Below are 25925 nucleotides of genomic sequence, written 5' to 3'. Positions count from 1 at the left end.
CAACTCCATTTGAGTCAAAGAATTAATAAGGGAGGGGAGAAGAGCACAGGACAGAGTATTGAAGACTTTTATTCCAGCATCACCAATATTGACTTGTGGAAGTAAAATTTTCTAAATTTAAAAAGTTTATATAAATTACATGAGTTGTAATTTCCATAAAAGTCAGAATTAAATATTCTGCATGGGACAAAAGATATGCTTAAGCAACATATATTTGCACAAGGCTACTGAGTATCATGGATATTAGTAAGAAATGAAAAAGACCTAAAGCCTATGTCAGGCTGAGCAAAGATTTCATTTTTTATTTATTATATATATATATATATATTCATTTTTAAAAAATATTACATTAAAAAAATATGAGGTCCCCATTCACCCCCACCACCCCCACCCCACCACTCCCCCCACAGCAACACTCTCCCCCATCATCATGACACATCCATTGCATTTGGTGAGTACATCTCTGGGCATCGCTGCACCTCATGGTCAATGGTCCACATCATAGCCCATACTCTCCCATGTTCCATCCAGTAGGCCATGGGAAGATCTATAATGTCCGGTAATTGTCCCTGCAGCACCACCCAGGACAACTCCAAGTCCCAAAAACGCCTCCACATCTCATCTCTTCCTCCCATTCCCCGCACCCAGCAGCCACCATGGCCACTTTTCCCACACCAATACCACATTTTCTCTATGGACCTTGGATTGGTTGTGTCCATTCCACATCTATGTCAAGAGGGGACTTAGATTCCACATGGATACTGGATGCAATCCTCCTGCTTTCAGTTGTAGGCACTCTAGGCTCCATGGTGTGGTGGTTGACATTCTTCAACTCCATGTTAGCCGAGTGGGGTAAGTCCAATAAATCAGAGTGTAGGAGCTGAAGTCTGTTGAGGCTCAGGGCCTGGCTATCATATTGTCAGTCCAGAGATTCAAATCCCCTAGATATATCTTAAACCCCAGTACCAACTACAATTCCAGGAAAGTAGAATGAAAGGCTTGTGAAAAGAGATCACATTTGAGTCCAGCTCCATTGCGCAGAAACACCAGCTCCAAAGAAGGGCCAACTGACATGGCAGTGAACTCCATCTGCCATGACCATAGAACCTGTGGGTCTCTTTATCCCTCAAAAGGACCAATACCTGGGGTTGTATCTACTTTATCTGTCTCTGAGACTCTGCTCAGGTGTGCATAAGGGCAATCCTTCCAACAACCTCCAGACTCAAAGATTTCATTTTGGTGCTCTGTAAGCTCAAGACTGTAAATTATTCATACTATAGTGACATATAGAGTTTTATACACACTCTTGTGCTTCTAGTTAACACATCTACTTTTTTAAAGTATGAAATTTATTCAGATGTTTGAGAGGTTGGACAAAACTATTATATTTACAAAAATGGCAAAAAAGTGAATTCCATAGTTGATGCACATGCACACTTTTTCACATCTTCAGCAACAAAAATTATTCTAACTCTACAGAACTGAATAAAATTACTAGCTTCAATGGCAGCTGTTAAGCACTAGAGTCACATAAGTTACACCATAACGGGCAAATATTGCCCAAATAAAAGTCTCTTATAAAAGCTGAAACATGTTTAAGGCCATTCAAGTTCAAGCACAGACACAAGTCTTTCAGAGTCCCATCTACTTGTTTGTTTTGAAATACTTGATCTTTCTTCCAACTTGTGCCCCTAAACTTTTATTTTACAAAATCAGAAAGAAAGTAGTGCAATAGAGGTTATATGAAATAAGAATAATATAAAGAGCCATAATTAAGTAAGAAGAGTCCAAAACATTAAAACTGTAGACCTTGTAACTTGTTGGAACCAGGCACTACACTAGGAGCTATGTAATATATACAATTATTTTCAAGTAGATTACTTTATGTTGCTCTAACACGTCCTTTTCATCAGCACATTTTTAAACTAATCAAAACTCTACACATGTATATTCCCTTACAAAAGCAGCACATACTGCAAAGCTGTCGGGATCAAATGACTCAGTGATTTAAAGGAAGAAAAAATAAAAGCCAAGAAGTAACATATTAAGGAGAAATATTGGGAATTAGAAGAGTCATGCAGTTCAGCCCTTAGAATCAGCCAGCCAACCTGCTAGCAGCAAGGGCTGGTTTCCTGAGTCAGCTGCCGTGGAGTGGGAATGGTCACGGTGACCTCTGTCCTATCGGCGGCTGTGGTAGGAAGTTGCTTGTTCTTCATTTTTGATCAAGGTATGCAGAACTCGATAGAATCAAAATATTTTTACCTTTTTGGTAATCGTTTTTTTTTTAAGAAATTTGAAACTCCAAGTTTTTGCCCCAGATGAGGACACCTTGCTTTTAATTTTGTGTCTTCAAGTTTCTCTGGGTTTCTCAGAAAACCCTCAGGGATTTCAGAGGTCACAGGCTCCCTCTTTCTAATGCAGCTTCTCCAGCTCTGCTACGCCGCAGCGCTTCCTTTTTTCCTTCTCACTATATATATTTTTTCAGTTTTTTTAAAATTTATTGAAATGTATCACTCATACATAAACAATAAATGTATAACAGTTGTGAACTTACAAAAAAAAACATATATAACATCTCAGCCTACCACCAATAACTTGCATTGTTTTTAAACCTTTTAAACTAATGTTTGTCAAAATATTACCACTAAACAAAGTATTTTCCCCTAACCAATCTGATTATTATCCTTATATCATTTATATATGAACATACATAAACAATTAAGTATATAGTAAAAGTTGTGAACTTACAAAGCAAGCATGCATAACATCATACAGGGGTCCCACACATCAAACTTCCACCAACACCTTGCATTGTCATGAGACGTTTGTTACAAACTATGAAAGAACACTGTCAAAATCTTACTATTAATCATAGTTCTTATCTTGCATTTGGTGTGTTTTTCCCCAAATCCACCCTATCATTTTTTAAATATCTCACTATATATATTTTGACACAGTATCTGTGACCATCTCTAGTAATTTGGGCCATGCAGTTTTGAATTAAGTTATGGTTAGGTATTTTCTGTACGACTTATATTAATAAAAAGGTTTATATATTTGGATGATACAGAAATAAGAACATAATCTGCTTAAATCAGTTAATATATTTCTTTTAAATAATCCTACCTTTTATTTTATTTATTTTAGTGCCTTTGTTAGGGCATGTTGTCTATGCCCAGTTGCCCCCATACATCCCTCCTATTTTCTCCTGACATTTTGCAGAAGGCAATTCTGTTGAACCACATCCAGACTAACAGGTGGGATATGAACCACAGTGACATTTACAGGATCATAGGCTCCCGAAGTGGTGTGCTGTCTATAAATCTAGGCCATTTTCAGGGCAGTTTCTAGATTTCTCTGTTCATGAGAAGACTTGAAAAGCATAAGTGTGATGCTCTTGATTAACTCTAAATTGACTTCTGCTTCCCACTTGATTATCCTGAAAGTAGCAAGAGGAAGCTCTCAATTAAGCTTGACTCCTTCATATTTTAATAATTATACATATATATATGAAAGAATTATAGTTTTGGGAAATAATTAAAGAAAGTGACGTCTTAGTTCTTCTAGTCTCCTCTAACGTCCCTTCTCCAAAGCTCTGGACAAAGAGAAGAAAGAAAGTCTCAGAGTAACACAAAAATTCCCATGGATGTAACTCTTTTAATAAACATTATCACCTTATTACATTATATGATATTAATGAATGTTTAGAACAGCGTGATTGTGAATGTGCAGGAACTTCTGCAGCTGGAAATTTTGCAGAAAGCTCACCATGATGGAATAGTGTAACCAAATTACTAGTATATGAGGGGAAATTTCCTAAGGGGCACACTTTCAATTTTATTCATTTATTTATTCACTGATGAAGTGCATATTATGCACTGGGCCTGAAAATCATTCCATGTAAAGAAAGAATAAAGGATATTTCTGCTCATAAAGAAAAATCATATATGAAAACAAATAAATATTCCCAAGTTCTCTGGGTGCTATGATTTAACTGCTTATAAAAGGATGAAAAAATTGTCATGAAGAATCAGACTAGAAACAAGAGAAGGCACCAATAAGTTCATAAGAGGAGAGGAGAATTAAAAGAAATAACATCATAAATAAAGATAGGGAATCATGAGACTATGCTATGTATTTAGTGAAAGTCTAAATATTTCAATATGACTCTCAAATAGGGGCAAGAGTCAAATCATGCAGTGCTTCTGTGCAATTTCAATGGATGTGAAATGTCTCCTTAAGTAATAAAGCCCCAAAAAGTACTTTAACAGGCAATACTATAAGCAACTCAGCTACTGAGAGAAAAAGGTGTAACAAGTACATGTAGAATTGGCAGGAAGGAAGCAGCAGGAAAGTTTGGGAGCCTCTTAAAAACCTATATTATGGGTACAGATATGGATTATCAATATTAAGCAGAGATGACAGTCATAGGATAGGTGGAATGGGTGGAATCTGTTTGATTCTCTAGTCATTGAATGAGATGGGCAGAAGTGAGGAGTTACACATAATACCCAGGAGCCAATTCGGACAATCATGTATAGGAGGAAAAATATTTTAAGAGAAATTTATATATATAGTGCATTCTGATATATTCTAGATTAAATATATAAAAGGCAATGTGCAATGTAAGCTTAAAAGCTAAGCACTTTAGATTCAATATATTCATTTAAAAGAAGACATTTTAAATTGGATTTTTATATATAGGAATATACATACATATATATATATAGTCAGTTGAGAAAGATTCCTCAAGAAGAGCATTCTTTAGGAAAACAGAGGAAATACTCTACCACCAGTTATGGAGACTTGGATAGAGGGTGATAACTAGTAGGAAAAAAATTAGGGGGCCTCATGTAAACTGTGTGAAATTAGCATGTTTAAAAGGAACTGTTTTTTAAAAATCCACATCTCTTTTTTGTAAAACATAAACAAATGAATTAATGTTTAAACAGTAGGAAGAGATAAAATATTTCAATACTAGAGTAATACAGGGACTGCTTCTCACCAAAGATATTCAAAATTAAAGAGGGAGAGGATTATGCTGTTGTTCTCTTTTCGTTTTCTCTCTTCCTTTCTCTCATTCAGGACAGAAGAATTGGATCCAGTGCAAACTGAGTCATCAAAATAATCACATGATTCATTGTCAAATCATAATTAAACAAGTTACTTAATTTGTTTGATTTTTCCACTAAGAGAAGTTGCACCTTTATAGAACAAACGAGCCTGCATAGTCATGGTCCAAGGTAGTTTCCTATTTCTGTTTCCTCACTTACAAGCATAGCCTAATAAAATTTCAAGGGGAATGAAAAATGTCTAATCAGACGAGGGTGACACAATTCATCCTCAGGGGCTTTTCAGATACCCAGGAATTTAAATTTATAGTCTTCTTCTTTTTTTTGTTTGATTATCTGTTCTGCCTTCTGGGAAACTTTTCCATCATCATAGCTGTGATCAGGGAAAGCCGTCTCCACTCCCCCATGTATTTCTTCCTGAAGAACTTGTCTTTTCTGGACATGTGCTATACTTCTGTTACCATCCCCAAGGCCCTGGTGACTTCCCTCTTGGGCTCTGGGGTCATTTCCTACCTGGAGTGTGTAGCTCAACTTTACATGCTTATTACATTTGGTTCTACTGAATTCTTCCTGCTCACAGCCATGGCCTATGACCGGTGCTTGGCCATTTACAGGCCCCTGCTCTATGCCTCCATGATGAGCCACAAACTCTGTTCTGAACTGGTCATCGTGGCCTGGGTGGCTGGGGCCCTGTACTCAGCCTTCCACACCGCCAATACCTTCTCCCTCCCGTTCTGTGGGCCCAATGTTGTTGAACATTTCTTCTGTGACATTCCTCCTGTCATGAGACTTTCCTGCACTGATTTCCACACCAATGAGGAAGTGGGCTTTGCTGTTAGCAGCTGTATCGGCATGAGCTCCTTTGCCCTCACAATTGTATCCTATGCCTGCATCATCTCCACAATTGCTCGGATCTCCTCTGTGGATGGCAGGTGGAAAGCCTTCTCCACCTGTTCCTCTCACCTCACTACGGTTATTTTGTTCTATGGAGCTGCAAGTTTTGCATACTTGAGATCTGCCTCCCAATACTCCCCAACTCAGGGTCGCCTGACCTCTTTTTTTTACACCATTGTCACACCTACCTTGAACCCCGTTATCTACTGTCTGAGGAACAAAGACATGAAAGATGCTCTGCGGAAGCTGTACTGCTGAAGTAAACATTAAGAATTAGAGAGTTAAAACTTGTGGATTCTTCAGAAGTTCATTACTGCTATTGGATTGAGTCTCAGTTCACCACTCCTCATCCTCTGTCCTCTGATACTTTACATTGGTGACCAGGCCCATTGCAGGATGTCTCCCCATGGCACTGCATTGCTGCTTCTCTTCCCTTTCTAAACAATTCTTCCCCCTAGTGCAGAATCAGCTCCTCTAACTTAGCAACACGTAAACATTGATAATTCTTTATATTCTACCATAACATCATGCTTTGGTAAAAAAAAAAAAAAAAATCCCTCTTTTACCTAGCATATCTGGGAGAATTCATGTCATTTCTTAGCTTTAATTTTTACTATCAAATTGTTTTCATCATTCTCATGTAATGACTCCCAGTCTTGTATTTCCAACTTTCTCTTCTCCATGTTTATGCAAATATGCAATAAGCACTTCATTTTTCACACATCAAAGATGTACTCATAACTTCCCCTCATCCACTACACTGCCTTGTTCTTACTTCAGTTGTTCAGGTAGTACCACTGATTGTCCAATTTATCAGGCTAAACTATTTTTACGTTTTTCATTTCAACTTTGTTCTTTATTCTCCTAAATAGAATTTGCATATAAATTTTCTTTTTTCTTCCAAAATATAACAGTGATCTAACACATGAAATCTTTTCTCAGTGTACGATTCTTTTCCTCTTTTCTGGAATCAATTATGATGATTCACTTCAGTGATTTTCAAGAATAATCTATTTTTCAAGAAAGTAGTATTTTTCATCCAAACAACAGTTAGTATGTTCACCTTCCAGTTAGCATCAATCAAAGTGAACATTAACGTGGCAGAGTGGTCTTAACGCCGAGCACAAATCTCTCCTCCTCACCGACCACCATATTTTCTGACAGGAGCCCTTGGTTAAATACTTCAGAATCCCTGGTGAATACCTGAAATACTCTTCAGGTTCATCTTCCAGCTAGTCCTCTTCTCCAAATCTTTGACAACAAAGGTGCAGGTTATCTCTCTAAAATGTGGATCAACACATTCCCTGAAAGAAAGTCCTTCAATCACTTCTGCCACTTCTTTGATGTAAAAATTGTTCATGATATGGTGTATTACCTTTGATCATAAAAACTCATTTGCATTTATCCTCACCTTCATCCACACTCTCAACCCATTACATCTCAAAACATGCAGGAGAGTTTCTTCATTTTTCTACTTTACAGTAAGTGCAGAAATTACTACTTGTAAAGCTCATCATTATTTTCTGTAGAATTCAAATGTCACTTTCTTTGTGCCAGGCAATCTTTTCTGTGATACTTAGCAGATCATTACTTACACATACCATTCTTTAAATGTCCTCCAAAATGTGACAGACAAACTTTGCTGCTTTGTTATTGTTCATTTTATGTTAGCACCTTCCAGTAGACAACAAGAACCCCAGGGGTACATATCCTGCTTCTACTTCATTTATTTACATGTTATAAATCTTTTCCTCTCATATATTTCATGTGGATATATATGTTTAGAAAATATTGTCAGACAATTATCTCTGCTACAACATTGTTTAATAAGTTTAAATGGATCTGTATTTTTTACTCTGTAAATCATAAGAAAATTTGCCTATATTTGTGGGTTCACAATTAGGCAGCATATTTCAATATTTCTACTTTCAGAAACCAAATTCTTTTCTACTTATATTGATACTCAATCTGATTCATTAGTATTCCCTCATCATTGTGTTCTCTATCCAAATATTGTCCTTTTGTCTCCTTCCTTCATTAAATAATGTTAAGTTTCCACACAATTTTGATATTTAGTGCAAAGATGCCCTGGGCAATTGTGGGAATCACCTACACATCTTTATTACAACTCATTTCCAATGTCATGCACTGTATTATTAGTTATGTATTCAAAGTGAGGCTCAATTCCCCCAAGGTAAGTAAAGCCTGGAAGCCCAGTGCTTTTATCCAAATGACATTTCTGCCATGGTTAGTTTTTCTTATTTCTGACAGTGATATTCCTTTATTAAGTTTCATTTTTAATGATCACAATTTCACTTTCTGTCAGGGAAGTAGTATCTGTTCTTTTCTGGGCTCAGTACTCTTCAAATTGGGAGTGTACATTTGTCACCCTGAATTACTTTGGTATAGTGAATATCCTCTAAATTTGGAGCTACATGTAATTCAATCTGCCTTCTTGTATTTAAAGACACAATGAGATAATGATGGACAACATGCATCCCAAGGAACAGAGAGTGTCTGCAAGTATAAGCAAGATAATTCCATCCATCTGTCCTATGGGATCTAAGCCCTTCTCAATTAGAAACGGAGTGGGCATCACCATCCCCAAATCCTCAAAATTGGGGTATGAACAATGGCCTAAAGTTGACATTATTATTCTATTATAGACTTATTATTATTATAGCAATGGAAGAACTTTTATCATTGATGTAAAGGTAGTGGCCACCAGAAGTCCTGAAGGGAGGGAGAGGGGAGATTAGGTATAACATGGGGGCATTTTTGGGACATTGGAATGGTCTTGCATGACTTGCAAGGACAAATAAATGCCTGTATACATTGTACATTATATTTGTCTTATTGATGTTACATTAAAAGTTCTGTAGAGTCAGGATAGGATTTTAGAAAATGGCTTTATCAGTTTTAAAGAACATTTTGCAGGTGTCCATGCGACATTTAGTATGATAAGGATTTTGGGACTTAACTGTGGAAACTGGATGAGAAGTAGGTATAATGGGCAGGTTTTACAAACATGGAGTGTTAAAAGATAAAAAGTCTTAAAGTTTGTAGGTAATTAAAGAATGAATAATCAGTGGAAAAACAAAAGATGTTCAGAAAAACAGAAAAAAAAATGCCCTATCTTCAGAGAAACAATAGAATGTGTTTGAAGATGGCACAAATGGAAAACAATCTCTAAACAGTTAATGTTCTAAATTTATAGCACACAGAGGAACTCATGAGATTTACCATAACTAAACAGATATCAAATCAAAAAACCAAAACCAAAAATGAAACCCAGTACCTTCTAATACAACATTCAGAAATATTTCTTGTTCACAAGGAACTTATATTTTTAACTGATCATTTTTCCATATTTTTGTCTCTGAGGAAAAAGGTTATGCATCTTGGATGATTTGCCTATATAAGTAATGATAAATCTTGGTGATTTCAGTCTTATTTATCCAATATGTAATTGGATGTACATACTGGTACAACTGATCCGTTCATGTTTATTCTTGACTGTATTTACAAACCTGAATTTCATATCGAAAGAAAAGAACAACAATACCTACTCATAGATTCTAGGTCTTTGTAGACTTAGAGTTCTTACAAGCTCTGTGTTTTAACTCATTCACTTGGCAGCACGAAAATAGAGTATATTCATTTATCTTGACCAAATACTTCACATCACCATCTGTTTCATAACATAATTCATCCACCTTAGGATTCTACTGAATGACTCCTACTGATCACAAAGACCATTTTGATACACTGATCCAAAGCATCTACCTCTCCACGTTGACATGGGCTTGTTGGGTTTTATTGAACTGCTGAACAGTTCCCCTACCACCACTGGCACTGCCATCTGCCAATTTCTCCAATATGGGCTCACATTAAACCATTGTCTCTTGGTTAAATCCTGTACTTATAGTTGGAATGAAATATGCTAACAAGTTTTTATCCTATTTTGTTTTTTTATTTCTTCAGGAACAATATATGTCATTTCTTTTTTGATAAGTCTTCCAGTTCTTACACAATTATGAATTTGTTAAGATCAACTAGTTAGAACATACAGATCCTCATCCCAAATCTTCCAGGGTTAATACTTCGTCAAAATTCATTTTCCCTTTCAAACTTTGTAAATTAGGCCATGGCATCTTAGATCCATATCTGAAAGAATTATTAGTCTTTCTTCCTCAAAAGTTATATTATCACCAAAGTTCCTGCTCTTTTTATGCAGTATTTCTTACTCATGTGCTTACTTTTCTGTTAAATTCTTAAATATTATTTTTAAAGTTCAGACTATCTTTACATTATAATTGGATTATATTTTATAACATCTTAATTTGATTTCCTGATATCACTGTACTTATCTTACTATCTTGCCCACCCTATTCCTATTAGAATAATTTTTAAAGCTCACTTCAAAAATGCTAACACTTACACTCTAGTTCAATGGACTCACCCAGGACAACTAATGGGGAGGAGATGATGGACAAACAATACACCAAAGAACTGAGAGTGCCTACAACTGCAAGCAAGAGAGTCCCATCCTTCAGATGTATGTGATCAAAGCCCCCTTAATCAATAGTGGAGTGGGCATCACCATTCCAGAGTTCTCAGGATTGGGGAAACCAACTATGGAAAATAATAAACTTACTAGTATTCTAATATAGACTTATTGTGATTCTACCAATGGAAGAAATACCATTGTTGTGGAGGCCGTGATTCCTGGATGTTCTGGGGTTAGGGAGAGGGAAAAACAGGTGTAATGGGGGGCATTTTTGGGACTCAGGAATCAGCCTGAATGACATTACAATGACAGTTACAGGCAATTATATATCATAACCTACAGAGTTGAATGGGAGAGACTACAAACTACAAAGTAAATTATAATCCATGCTTAGCAGCAATGTGCCAAAATATGTTTGTCAATTGCAATGAATGTACAACACTACTGAAAGATGTTGCTAAGGTGTGACAATGTGGGAGGTGTGGGGTGTAGGGCAAATGTGAATCCCCTATATATTCTCTGTAACATTTACAAAATCAAAGTATCTTTTAAAAATTAAAAAGAGTGAAAAAAAGCTATAATTTTCAAGACAAAAAAATCTAAAAATCAAATCAAAACTAAAATTTAAATGCATTGTCTACAGTTTATTTAAATTTTCCTTTATTTTTAAATAAGCTTTATTTTTAAAGTGATTTTAGATTACATAAAAGTTATATCAAGATTATAAGGAATTCCCATATATCCCACATACTCCCCCCCCACTTCTTCTCCAATTAATAACATTTTAATTTGTGTGATATATTTGTTAAATTTGATGAATAAATATTGAAGCATTGCTACTAACCAAGATCTATAATTTACATTGTGGTTTACACTTAATTTCAATGCTCTAAAAATGCCCTGTGTTCCACCAAGATCCCCTCTCCCCTCAGAACCTCTGGCAACCATTATCTTTGTAACAATGCTACGTGTTCTTTATTACAATATTAATATAGTCACTTTTCCCATGGTTACATTTCCCTTTTATGTTTGAACATTCTTCAACCTTGAGGATTTGGAGAGGGTGATGCCTGCTCTGCCTCAGATTGAGAGGGTCTTAGATATTATGAGGCAGATGGAAGGAAATGTTTTGCTTGCAGCTGTAGATATTCTCTGTTTTTTGGCATGGGCAATGCCCATCATCATCATTTCATCAGTTGTCCCAGGTGAGTCTGATGAACTGGAGAGAAGGTGCTGACTGCAACTCCGCTCAGATTCAGGGCTCAACTGGCATATGAACAGACTAGAGATTTGTCTTTGAGACATATATTGAATGGGTATAATGACAAATATAGGCTCAAAAAAATCATGTGTAAGGAAACTATAAATAAATATAGCTCCGTTACATTGGGGAACTAGGTTTTCCTATATTCCAAGGTAATGCCCACTGATAGGGTGCTGAATTCACAGGGTTGTGTGCCTTGCCTATAGTGTCTGATGACTCTAGAGCCCTCAGGAGCCCCCCTATTTGAGGCTTTGTTCACAATGGCAGTTACTGAGATCGGCCTGACACATGCATTAGTGTAGCCTCTGGAATGATCTCCTGATTCATTTTGAATTCTCTTAGCAATAAAAGCTCTTTTGTATTTGATATTTCCCCCTTTTGTTCAAGGTCTTTTTCCAAATCCATTGCTGATTGGTATTTGGTAGCAATCCCAAGGTGCCAGTGAGGCTTATTTCAGGAGTCATATTCTATGATTGGAAGAAAGTAGTATGTTCATTTGCTGAGTTTGGCCTAGAGACAGGCCATAATTGAGTAACAAGGATGTTTTCAGAAGGTAATCCTTAGGCAATAGTTATTATTAGGCTGTTTCAATTCCTTTAGTTTTAAGATTTATTTTCTATTAAAGTATCTTCAAGTTTGTGATGACTTCATTTCTCAACTGAGCTATGTAATGTTGTCCTCTTGTGTGTTCAATAAAAGTCTATTTTCTTCAGAAATAGAATCTTCAGGATGACATTTCTGACTTGGTTCTTGGGATTTGAGAATTGGTTCTTATTTCTCTTTTATTTTGTTGGAGAAGTTGTGAGCTTACAAAACAATCATGCATAAAGTGCAGAATTCCCATACATCACCGCCCCCATCAAGACCTTTGAGAACTGATTCTTAATCTACTTATATTAAAATGCACTAGTCACTCCATTTCCAATGACCAAGAGAGAATTGAGTGTCCATGGCATAAATATCAGTATAGATATGCAAAGTTTTATCATTGGATACTTTTACTCAAAAGGTTATTAAGGGGAATGGCTCAGATGACAGTGTATTTGATATCTTATTATATTTTTGTGAAGTTAAAAGGCATAATAAAGTTGGCTGGTGACTCCTAAATGTATTGAATGAACTTGTTAAAGGAAAGGAAAGGATAAGCCCAGGTGTTCAAATTCCCAGTTCAATCACATCAGGAAAGACAGGACTACAAATTGTCTTTCTACGTGAGACATCAAGGAAACTCTTATCTTGTAGCTACACACAGGAGATTTCTGAAATCAGATGCAGAGTCTCATTGAGCCAGTAGTTCATTTACAAAATGAATTGCATGCCCAAACTTGCATGTATCTTCTGTTAAAGTTAGGACATTATTTAGGATGGAATGGGCTACTGAATATTGGAATGGGGACATATGGACTTAAAATAGTGATTTGGGGACACTGAAACCTGAGATTCTTCTGATCTTCTTTGCCATATATACCTATAAAGTTCTACCCTGAGGAATCCTACATTCATCTGAAAAGATTTATAATGCTTTGACTTTTAATCTTATAACTGCTTCCCATGAGAAAACAACCTTCACACCTATGTCTAAAGAGATTAACGCTGTTTTTATCAGGTAGAAATTTAATGGGAAGTCATGAAATAATCGACTTGCAAGGCACTACTGCCAAAAAGACTAATATAAGCAAAAAACAACATATTAATTGTAAGAAGTAGAAAATCATTGACAAATATACAACTAACAGAAAACCCCAAAATCATGTGAAAATATTACTATCATTTAAGTACCTAACTCTATCATGTGAGATAGGGTAAAAAAAAAAATCACTCAAAGAGGAAACAGAAGTATCCACATAATGATATTTAAATTTGTTAGGAAGTAATGAATTTTCAATTGTGTGTAGCTAATTATAGGACAAAATATATGATTAAATGACAACCATAAAAATATTTAAAATTTTGATGAATATTTAAATCATCATATATTATACATATGTTAATAATGAGGAGTCTAGCTCTTTGCCAAAATTCTGTGTGTACTCTTTCATCCATGACCATATTAAGTTACAAAACTTTGTTTGGCAGATTTATCGAAAAAGCTAACCTCCCCACATCAGGCATGATCAATAGTCAGTGCATTCAGTTTTTGGGAGGGAGACCGGAATCCTTGGACCAACCATACCTATACACTTATCTGCATTTGTAATCCAGATTACATTTATTGAATGACAAGTGTATCCATGCCAAAATATTTGAGGTCCAGTACTTGGGGGATGGATTGATAGCACTATCCCTGCTATTCCAGTTAATGGGGAGGAGTCACAGTGACCAAAAGGACATGAACACCTTCAGACCCTTGAACACAGATATGGAGGAGAGGAGAACATAACCTTTATTCACTCACTGCCACAGAGTAGCCTGTGTGACTCCTGCCTCACCAAATTGTTCGGTCTTCCTGTTCCAGGCAGTCATCACCACCTTGAATTTGATGAATTGATGGATAAGTCACCCACCGCCCAATCCTTCAGATAAACATACGACTGCTATGCCTCAGAGTAATACAAATGGACATTTCTCTAACCATGGACTTTTCTTCTTAATTTGGACCTGATGCAATGCCACAACTTGACTCTTACACCTCAGGAATGAAATGCCTTCCTAAAAATCAGTGCACTTTTGTCAAAAATAGGGATGATTGGAAATCTGGAGAAGAATTTGAGAGATCTATCATTGGAGCTTTTTTGAGCATGAGCATAATGGATTTCTCCTCCCCTACACTTAGTAGATTGTGTGATATTACCACTTAGGGTCACCCAAATAGATAAAGTTGTATGGAACTTGGCATTGCACTTCACTGAGATTATTAAAGATTTTACCTCAGCTTTGGAGACACAAAGGATCAGCCTCATTTTACTGGCCTTTGTAGTACTAAATAACTGACTAGTCAACTATTTTCTGCTGGCCAACCAAGAAGGGTTCTGTGCAATTGTGAATGCCTCTTGTTGTGTCTGGCTCAATGGAACTGGCAATGCAGAAATGTCCAGTATGAGGCTTGGATGGAATTCCTCCTGGATCTTTAGAGTATGTCCTACTGGGGCACCTCTTCCTGGTATGGAAATGACTGAGTCTCATGACTACATTCACATCTCCAGACATGCTTGATGATCCTGCTTGGAGTGACTTCAGCCATGTGCCTGACCCACTGTTGCCTCAGACTGATTAACTGCTTCTGGTCACAGCCTCCCAATGTCTGTCATTGTAGTCCAGGATGGAGTTGCTTCTATTTTTCATTTGGACCCTGAATAATGAAGGGGTGGGTTTGAGGCATCTAGCTCCAGGGATAAATCTTACTGTGATCTTTCTGGCTTCTTGCCTAGTGGGTCTCATGGAGGGAAGCTGCTCTACCCACATCAGATGTGATTGCAGTGTGTTGCAGTTTTCTGGCAGGAGTTGCAGTCAAAAACTCATGTCCCCTGGACAGCCATATTCATGTGCACATCTGCATTCCAAGCCTTTGTGACTCCATTCAGGGACCTAATTCTTGGGGGATCTGAATTGAGGCACTTATCTCCACTCTGGCTCAGTACTTTTCCACTCCTAGGCATTCACTCTTATCCCTCTTTCCCCTCTAGGACCATAACAAGGAAAGAGCCTGTTTGTTGCTGCTTAGAAGTGGCATGTGTCCATCATCTGCTCTGCATAAGACCCATGACCAGTACTGATTCATGGGGAAAAATGGAGCACCGGGGAAATGGCACCTTTTCTTTTGCCTCTTGTTTGCACTGTTGTAGTAGATAAAATGGTTTAGATCGGCAAACTTCCATATCTTGTGAAATGAGACATTTGCCTAAAGGAATTGAGATATTGCTATTAAATGTTCTAGTACTTCTTAAATGAGTACAAGAAATTGTGATTGCTGATATTCTTTTGTATTAGGAAATTTTTAGTCATATCATGTTCTAAGAGTCACAATTGTTTTCGAAGTGTTCTAGGATGCAATTATTTTCATTAGTCTGTCTGAATATTGAATAGAACTAAGAAACAACTAACAGGAAGCATATCTGAGCTGCTTACATTAAGCAGCTTTTTTTTCAGGGGAGCAGATCTCAGGATAGGAGGGCTTGCAAGATAGCATTTTTCAGATATTCTTTAGCCTTGTTTTCATTTGAATTATTGAGCCCAATTTTCCAATCTGTGGGTCAGCTTTTGTATATCTTTATGGAGTGTTTGCCCAATAAATGAGCAGATGAAAACTGACTCTCCGTTTTTTTGTCACCTCCTACCTCCTGCCCAAAAGAGCCTCAGAATGCCCTGCAGAGGGAACAAATGCCTAGTTACTAAAAGCCCACGGTGGACTATGCTGGGCCTCCCCCCAGACTCAGAACTATTTTTCCTCTATTACTTTTCAGAGGACAAGGAAGAGATGTCACACTTAGAGCAAGATAACACACACTCAAGATAACAATATCCAAAAATGGGCAAAAGAACAGAAACATAAAAGTCTCTAAAGAAAAACTACAATGCCTAAAAAGTCAAAAAAGATGTTAACCTTTGAACTGAATATTAAAACATCAGTAAGACATCTTTTTACTTTTAACTGATAAAAGCAGCAATGATTTTAAATTATGTGATCAGCATTGGCCATTCATTGTATGTTGAGATAGGCATTCCATCTGTGTTGTTGGCATGTTATACCAGTATAATGGTTCCAGAAAGCTACTTAACAACATATTTCAAGAGCCTTTAAAATATTCATACCTTATTCCACTTTTAAGAATCCCTCCCTCCAAGAAAGTTATTAAAGATATGGGCAAACAGTAATGTGTGACAGATAGTTATGGTATTATTATTACTATCATTATTACTATCACTAAAGACATGTACTTAAAAAAAATGTCTGGAGGTATAAAATGAAAAGCCAAAGGAATGAATCAATAATGATGGAATTTTAGGCACAGTGGCAACTGAGGATGTCTTTGAATGTGGACAAGAACACTTACCCAACACTAACTAGATCATGCTTTTTTTTGTGAAAATTATATGGATACTTAGCAAAATTATTAACTAGCATGTGTTTGGTAGTTCTATATTCAAGTTCCTTTATTGGCTTAAGTATAACCTACATTCAAAATTCATTGCTTATTTTTGAAAGGCTCTTCTCAAGAATTACAGAAAGGGCCCGCCATCTCGAACTAGTCAACACCAATGATTCCCATAAACTCTATGTCCAAACAAATCATATAGTTAATAGTAGAAGGGTAAATATTATGTCGACTAATATTTATAATTAACAGGTATCTAAAAAATGAAAGAGTTGGCTCTTTAATAAGATGCAGAGAAACAATTTTCCTCATGAAGCTCCCTTTTTTTCATGACTAGGCAATAGGATCTGTGGATCTGAGACATCTACAATATTGCTCAATTCTTCCACTGCTTCTTTGTTGCATGACAGACCATACTTTTCTCCATCAACACAATGATGCTAGTTCCAGGCTTTTCAACTGTCATGGCAGTTGATTGCCAAGTTCTTGATCAGTTGCCAAATCTTTAGTCCAATACGTATTTCATTGAGCTTCTATTTACCTGTGTACCAAATACTGCGAGTCACCCACCCAACATAATTTCCCTCTTCTATATTACTAAAAGAACCCTGATATTTTTAAAGGTTACTGTGAGCCCAATTAAAATATTCTTCATACTGCTTGCAGCTAGATATGGCCACTGTGGTCAGTGAAATATAAGGAAGATTTTCCAAAGTCCCTTCCTAAATGAAAAAGCAAAGCCTATCAAGGAGGTCTTCTGTCTTTCTTCCTTCATTCTTTTCGGTCTTCCTGCCTGGAACATGGATGTGATGCCTAGAGGAGGCAACCATTTTGTAGCCATGAAGATAAAAGCCATATATTAAGGAAGACAGACTGAACATCTGGGTTCCTTTATGGCATTGTGGAACTATTGTATAAGCCCTGGACATTCTGTTTCCAGACTTTTTTTATAAGAGAAAAATAAGGCCTTATTTGGTTAAATCTCTGAGATTGTGTTTCTATTACATGCAGCCAAGTGCAACTCCCAACAAATACAACCTGCAGGCTTATGAGGCTTTCTTCTGGGCCTCATCTGGGACTCATTCATCTTTCCACCGAATGGAGACACAGGGTAATAATCTCTGGGCAGAAGGGGTAGTTAGCTGGGTAACATTTATAAAGATCCTGGTAGGAGGAGTAAAGTACAATCAAAGAAATAATTTTTTTGAAATATATAACAATCTTCTTTTAAATAGAACCTTGTATTAGACCTCTCCCCCTATTTAGCCAGAGGCATCGCTTGCCTCAGGGAGGAATAGGATTGTTAAACCAGGAAAACATAGACAGAAGCAGGGAAAAAGTAAAGCCTAAGGCTTAGCCTGAGGTCCAATTTGTATAGCAAAGGCAGAATAAATGCACAATAGTTTTCTTTTTTAAAAATCAGTTTTCAAAATATTGAGTTGATTCCCTCTCATTCACCAACAGTAACCATCACTTGGGTTGTTTTAGAGTCATTATATAGATATAATCATATCTGACAAGTTTTAAACAACTGCAGTTATCTTTTTTGATGCTCAAATTGACCCATCTTTGGCTGGTGGGGCCTATTTAAATTAGCTCCTGAGTCGTTTGCATACAACCCAGTAGTGGTTGCTCCTTTCTTGCTTTCTGAAAATATTCATAGATGAAATGATATAACGTCTGAGCTTTGCTTTGAAATAATGGCAGAGGGAAAGATGAAATATGATTGACATGAGTTATTAATTACTCAAGCTGGCGATAGCCACATAGAGATTCATTATACTATTGTCTTACAATTGTCTCTATTTGAAATCTTCCAAAATGAAAAACAAAGATTACAAAATCCAACCTATGGTTTCAAAAAAGGCTCTTGGAATCCTTAGTCTGTAATACCTGGCTTTGATAGAAGAGAGAATTCTAAATTCCCAGTGCTTCCCTTGACTGCCAAGAATGAGCCCAGAGTTCTGAAGATAGAATTTCACTCTAAGTCATAGGTAGTGAGCTTTCAAGATACAAGGGACGTTCCCCTCAACTCAAGGAGGTTAAGAAGAACCTTCTCTGCCCTGGGGTGAAGGCCAGGAAAAGGGTGGAGGGTAAGGAGAGTGGAGACACCAGCTGAGCAGCCTCGGCTCCACATGTGTGCAGCTCTGGGCAGTTCTGGGGAATCACAGGGTCTGGTTAAGAGGGGCTTCCTTGAGTGACGGGTTTGTCTCTTTTCACACATTCTTTGGTCCGGGCTCCTGCCAATAATCCTCAATTAGCCTGACTCAGTTCATTGCTCTCCAGACAGAGCAACCAGAGAATCCTGAGGCCAGAATTGGAACCCTCTCTGTGACTCCAAAGGGCAGTGTGTCTTGAGTCCCAGTTTCCTCTCCCACGAAATTAAAGGTCAGCCTGCAGAACTGCTAAGGACCCTTTAGAATCCCAACCACCAAACCAGAGACTCCGGAAACCCTGGGCCCGCACAGCCTGCCTTGCCCGCCCAGTGCTTTTTCTCTAGATGTCTTTTCTATCATTCGACTGGGGCCTTGAGTCGCCTCCTAAAGAAAGACGTGAATCTATGACTACTATTTGCAGGTAATGAAGAGAAGGAGGAGGTACCCTTCACGGACGACCCTAAAGTTGGCAGCACTTTCAGGCTTCCGGAATCAGGCGCGACGCCAAGCGGTAGGATTTCTCCTCTCTGCCCTTGTTCTCCTGTAAATCCTGACCCCCTGCCCTGACCCCTGTCCCACTGTGGCGTTATCTAAGAGACGGTGGCCGGCCTCGGCCTCCACGCCCTTAACGTGGAGCAGGAGGCGCCGGAGGCGCCGGAGGTGAGCGCTCAGGCCCCGCTGGCGACGCCGCGGGAGAGGGAAGGGCAGGAGCCGGGCTGCGCCGGACGCTGCGCGCTGGGACCGCCGCGGTCAGGCTCCTCCAAACCCGGCCCCAGCGGGCCAGAGCGGCGGCGAGTGGAGCCAGGGCCCGGGCCTCGGAGCAGGCGAGGCAGCGGGGGCGAAGGCGGCGGCGCGGGGCGGGGACGGGCTGGGCAGCGCCGTGGGCGCGTCCTCCGGAGCAGCGGGTGAGTGCGGCGACTGCGCTTGATGCGCGCAGCCACGGCTCCCTCCCGGGCCAGGCCAGGTGGCCGTGGTGGTCGCTGTCCCCGGGCCTCTTTGCATACACCCCCTCCTGGCGCAGGCGCACAGGTGGCTCCTCCGCGGCTCTGCGCCCCCAGGCCCGGCTGGCGGCAGCTGCCTCTCTTGGCTCCCGGCGCGGTTTCCCGGCCCCTGCCTTTCCCTCCAGCCAGCCTTCCTTTAGGCCGGTGGTGGGGGGCGCGGGGCAGGTCCTGCCGTCGGAGGAGACTCGCAGAGGTCACCCCCCTTTCCCCAAGCACCCACAGACGATCTGGGGAGATGCAGACCAAGCCCTTTCCCAAACCGCATCCCAGATTCCTGCTCTGGCTCCCAAGGAGGCCGTCGGTCCTTTATTTTCCTTTACCCAACCAGGGAAAGCTGGGGGCCTACAGGGCAGATTAGGGCGCGGCTGAGGCACTTCCCCGGGGAGGCAGCCCCCAGGGCGCGGGGGTGGGCGGGAGCTGGGCGGTCCCGCGGCAGCCGTGTAGGTCCTTCTGCCGCCGGGTGAGGCGCTTATTCTTTAGTGCTAAACGTCGACCTTGGTGCTAAACGTCGACTTCTACAGCGGCCGGGAATCTCTGGGGTCCGTTTGGGTTATCTTGGGAGTAGCAGCAGCTCAGCCTGGTTTCACTTGTACTGTTGCTATTGCTCTGCTCTGCAAACCTGAGCTCCCCCAAATCTGTGTTTCACAGGCGAGTGTTTAATTAGCAGATTTTACTCCTATTATTTTAGCGAATGCCTCGAAAATGGAATTTTAAAAATCTGTGTTTTAAAGAAAAACGATTTAAAAAGTAATCTAATTATTCCCTTCCCTGTCCCGATATTTTACTGGTCTCCCTGTGGGTAGTGAATGAAAATTCTGCTTTCCATAGCTAATCTACTAGAGATTTCAGCGTTGGCGCTATTTTTGATAGGTTTTTGTTTTTGTTTTTGTTTTGGACAGAGGTATTGCTGCAGCTTGCTTATTGTTTTTGAAATGTGCACTGGTCTCGAAGTAGCTTATTTGTTAGGGAACCATTTACTGCTTAGGAGTCCAGTTCAACTTACTAATTCATCAGTTTTTTATATGACTACAATTTTGCTATTTAAAAATCTTTCACTGAAAATAATGTCTACGTGTTTAGGGATCACAGTTCTGTCACCAGAGCATTCTTTTGTAAACTTAAATTTTTGAAGAGCTGCTTTTCTGCATCTGATATAAGTAAGGCTTTTTCATGAAAAAATAAGGTTTTGAGATCTTTATGTCCGCAGGAAATGAGCTTTACCTCCTCCAACACTTAACCTTTTCCATGTCTATTTACATCTGTAGTGACAGATTAATGAAAGGTTAGAGCAGAAAAGTTTGCTTATAGTTGGGAATTATGTAATTGGACTAAAGGAAAATAAATTGAATAATTTACAGTACTGAGAGACATGGGATATTTTTAGCACTGGTAGATTATTTGTTGCATGGTTTAAGGTGGTATGAACCCATAGAGGATTTTAGATATATGGGAATCCCCTGTACTCAGTGACTTTTCTGTAACCTAAAACTTCTTTGAAGACAAAATGATAAAAGTAAGACACTGAGGGAATAAATGGAATAAAATGTCACTGTACATATAGGGCAATGGATCTTATAGTGATGAAAGGAAAATGTCCAAAAAACTAAATATCTTCATTATTTTTTATTATCCCAAATTTATATTTTATTTTTAATTAAATTTTTTGTATTTTATTTCTTATTTTTAAAACTGTCATTATTTCCTTTTCTTATTCATTGTATTTGGCTATTTTATTGGCTCAATTTTTGAGAAGTTTTGGATCACAGAAGGGTTACAACTGTGGCAGGTGAGGATCACTGGAGTGGGATGTCAGTGACGGGATAACATGGGAGGAAGCTCACCTGGGCATACGTATAAGGCATATAAATGTGTTCACATGTTCATGGCGCATTGTCACAGTGGGTGGAGATTTACACAATAACCGAAGGAATATTAAATTCCCATCCGGGGCAGCTCTGCCACATTCTCTAATGAAACAGATTACCCATCTATAAGATTTTTATGCTCACACACAACTATAGTCTACACGTAACATTGGTTTTACTAAAATGTTTATTTGGGTTTATACATCCATGACCATAAATACCTAGTATGTGCCACCACCTGTTCTACATGATTCATTTGTTTTAAGTCATTTCATCCTCCAGGCAATCCTGGGTGGTAGGTGCTGTAATTGTCCTCATTATTAAAATGGGGGAAACTGAGGCATAGAGGAATTAAATAACTTACCCAAGGTCATACAGATGCAGAATGGGATTTTTATCATACCTACAAGGTTTTTTTTGTAAAGAAAACATGGTATTTACGATTTACTTATTCTTGCTTTTATTTTTACTTAGGCATAAATGAAAATATTTCCTGTGAAGCATAAGAATCTCTGATTGTGGAGGTGCCCCAAAAGGACCTTTAACTGTAAAGTGAGGAAAAGTATGAAAGAATCATTGGGTGGTCTCTCAAGGTTGAAGACCACCACATCCATCAGAAGACCCAGGATGGATCTGCATCAAACCACCGCCATCACCTTTCTTTAGAACTGGGGTTTGGATGAGTCACTCTCTAGCTACAGGAGACAGAATGTCAGGAAAAAACTAAATTTAACTCAAATCATCGGTCTTCTTATGGGCCTGGTGATAGTGCTGTCCCATTTGCAATCAGTCCCTGTTCTCAACAGAGACTGAGACTGGTGAGGACAGCAGTGTGAGTGGTCTGGGTAGCACATGGTTACCATCAAGGAACTCTCTTAGATTTAAGTGATGAGATTCAGGATTACACTCCACAGCCACTTTCTCAGGAAGGCAAATCTGAGAATTTACAAAACATGCCCAAGGAGACTACCCCAAAGACATATTTTCCCTTGAGCAGTGAAGAAAAGGTGCTGTCATTCTCCAGGTCATTGGAATGATCTACATGTTCATAGCCTTATCCATTGTCTGTGATGAGTTCTTTGTTCCTGCTTTGACAGTCATCACAGGAAAACTGGGCATCTCCGAAGACGTGGCTGAAGCCACATTTATGGTGGCAGGGGACTTGCCCCCAGCTCTTCACATCTCTTATAGGGGTCTTTATTGCTCACAGCAGTGCTGGCATGGGCACAATTGTGGGCTCAGTGGTGTTCAACATCCTCTTTGTTATTGGCATGTGTGCTCTGTTTTCTAGAGAAATCTTAAAACTGACATGGAGGTCGCCCTTTTGTGATGTGTCCTTTTATATCATTGGCTTGATCATCTGCTGATTTTCTTTCTTGGATAATGTTATCATGAAGTGAGAAAGCTTGCTTCTACTAACAGCTTACTGTGTCTGTGTGGTTTTCATGAAGTTCAACGTCCAAGTTGAAAGATGATGAAGCAAATGACACATTGCAATAAAGTCGTCAAAGTGACAGCACCAGAGGCCAGAGCAAAGGTTGGTGGTGGAAGTTTATGTAATGTTGTTCTTGACCATAGTACTGAATTATTATGTTTTTAAGATCTGCAGACTTTTTTAATGTGATGGTGTTTTCTGATACAGTGGATAGTAGATTGCATTCTGCCAGACTAATATGGGAGTGAGAAAAATAATTTAGGGGCATTTGTGTAGATGTTACTAAGTTCCCAAGTTACTTCCTTCAGAGTAAAACATTTGTAAGCACAGGTTACGTCACCATCCCTGAGCAGCCTCAGCAGTTATTTCTCTTATTTTCTTAAAGTAGGCATAATGAATTTGTGAGCAATTTAATTTTCATTGTTCTTTTTATATGTCTAGCAAGTTATAGTACTTTTTCTTTTCCTTTTTGCTTTTTTTTTTGGAATTTTTCTTTTTAAATTGGTGCATGACCGTTACCAAGAACCTTCTCTTGAAAGATATTTATGGAAGAAAGTTTGCTCTTGTCATCTGTCAGCTAGCAACCTTTAAGTTAGTAAATGGTCAGTAAAGTGTTCCTGGCCATTCTCTTGATCTACATGATCGTACTTCAAACACTTGACCTGGAACTGAACCGGATGCATTGTAAAGAGTCTTGGATAAGCCCAGCTGCCTGCTTCTGTGAGCAGTAGTCCATTTTTCACTCTCTAATAAACATGACCCAAAATAGTTTCACAGTGGAACTGGAAGCAGTTTTAATGCAATAGTGGCCATCTTTCCTCTTAGGTGGGAAGCAAATTGGTAAAGATCTTAGAATAAATTGATCTGCCTAAAAATAGATGAAAAATATTTATAAGATTTCATCTTAAGTGCAGCACTGCAGTTCTATTTTATGTCTTTATATTGGAATGCCAGTTTTGAATGTGATTTTAAAAGAAAACCAAGGCAAATATGTGGAGTTTTCATATTGGCATCAGGGAAAATTCTCATGTATGCAAAAAACATGTTTGGGGAAAAGAAGGTATATTTGTCTGGAAAGAAAAGGAAAAAGTGATATTAATTTAGCCAAGTTCACTTAATACCTTTATAATTAAATTTGATGACCAATATTATAGTAGCTATGAAATGGAAATGAAGTACAGAAAACACCATTAGTTATATTTCTACTTTTTACCTGCAAAAGAGAAATGTTTTTTACTGCATTTCTTCTAAAATGCCTTTCAGTGTATGCTGGTTTAACTGTAGTTGGACAAAACTCAAATTTATCAAAATACATGCCAAGCAAGCATTCAGATGTGATTCCTAAATATCCATCCTTCAGGGCCAAAGTCATCCAGAGTCATCCTTGTAACCTCTCTCTCTGCTTTAACTGTGAAGCCAATAGGATGGTCCCCAAACCCTCCCCTCAAGCCTGACCACTAGTTTGAGTGGTTTGCATTAATAGTCTCGGTTCACTCTAATTAGAGTACTGAACGATTGCGAAGGAAAGGCATATTTAGTTTTTAGAGGAAAGGAAATGACTTGGTATCTTATAAATCTACTAGGCACATCAAGGATGAAAAGTCTTTTTGAAAGCTTAGTCCTATTTTGTTTTGTTACACCACAGGGGAACACTATCCTTAAGGTAGACACTGACTTGGCTGAGGGTTATATTGTCAACTTTTATGAAACAGGAAACTACAATTTGATAGTGTATGTAGTATTGCAGGGCGAGTCTGTATTCTGCTTTCAGAGGAGGAAAATCTGGTTTCAGGCATTTGGTAAATAACTTTTAAAATACAGTTTACAGACCTTAGTAAATTATTTATGAACCATTCCTTAGAGCAGCCTTGGCAGGATCTTCACTTGCTCAACTAATTGACTGTCATGTCAATTTTTATAATAATTTAAAAAATCATCAGTTCAGGCTGACATTCCTTTACCGTTATTTGTATCCATAACTGTGCTATGCTTAATCCTGAGCATTTCTTTATTTGGAAATTTGGGGTTTACCTAATTTAAAAAGAAAGCAGGTTATGACAACAGCAAGATGGTGGCAGAGTAAGAAGCTCCTAGTTAGCTCCTGCTTCAGGGCACCCAGAGCTATCTGAGCTAGCTAAAGCACCTGTTTGGGGACTTCAGGAGGCCAGAAGGGCATCCTGCAACATCCTTGAAGGAGTGGAAGGAGGAGGCTGCCCATCTGCAGAGAAGACTCATAAGTAGAGCACTCCATGCCCAGAGACCAATGCTTATCCTCCACTGGAGGCATAAGCCACCTCGGGTGCTGTTCCACCGCTGGAATTGAAAGCTGCATTCCCAAAAATGGGAGTGGAAGAGGTGTTGGGTACCAACTTCAGCTACTGATGAGTAATATTCAGCATGCTAAAGTATAATTCTGAGAACAGCTAAAGTTTGAGCCTGTCCAAGTCAAAAAGAGGTCAGTAGCCACCATCTTAACTCTGTGCCTGGCATGAGGGGAAGTGGGGCAGACTGAAAATCACAGTGCTGGGGGGACTAGCTCCTTTCTAAACAGATCATACTGCAGTCTCTGGCCTAGGCCCCAGTGCCACCTCCAGCAGGGAGGAAGATGCAGGGACCTGTGCCACCCTTTCTGGGAAATTGCAGGCCAAGCCCTCAAGGCCAGTGATTGTCCTACTCTGGCGGCACAAGCTGCCCC

General features: G+C 38.8%; 1 protein-coding gene across 1 annotated transcript; it reads left to right on the top strand.

The window, feature by feature from the left end:
• The first annotated feature begins 5309 nt into the window (after positions 1–5309).
• On the top strand, positions 5310–6224 carry LOC101424420 (olfactory receptor 5T2-like). Its single transcript, XM_004455997.2, has one exon. It carries the CDS (start codon positions 5310–5312, stop codon positions 6222–6224), a length of 915 nt encoding a protein of 304 aa, XP_004456054.1.
• Positions 6225–25925: the final 19701 nt, after the last annotated feature.

Source organism: Dasypus novemcinctus, chromosome 22, assembly GCF_030445035.2.
Source record: "Dasypus novemcinctus isolate mDasNov1 chromosome 22, mDasNov1.1.hap2, whole genome shotgun sequence".
Lineage (NCBI taxonomy): Eukaryota > Metazoa > Chordata > Mammalia > Cingulata > Dasypodidae > Dasypus > Dasypus novemcinctus.
The sequence above is the reverse complement of the archived record's forward strand: the minus strand, read 5'-3'. Positions and strand labels throughout refer to the sequence as shown.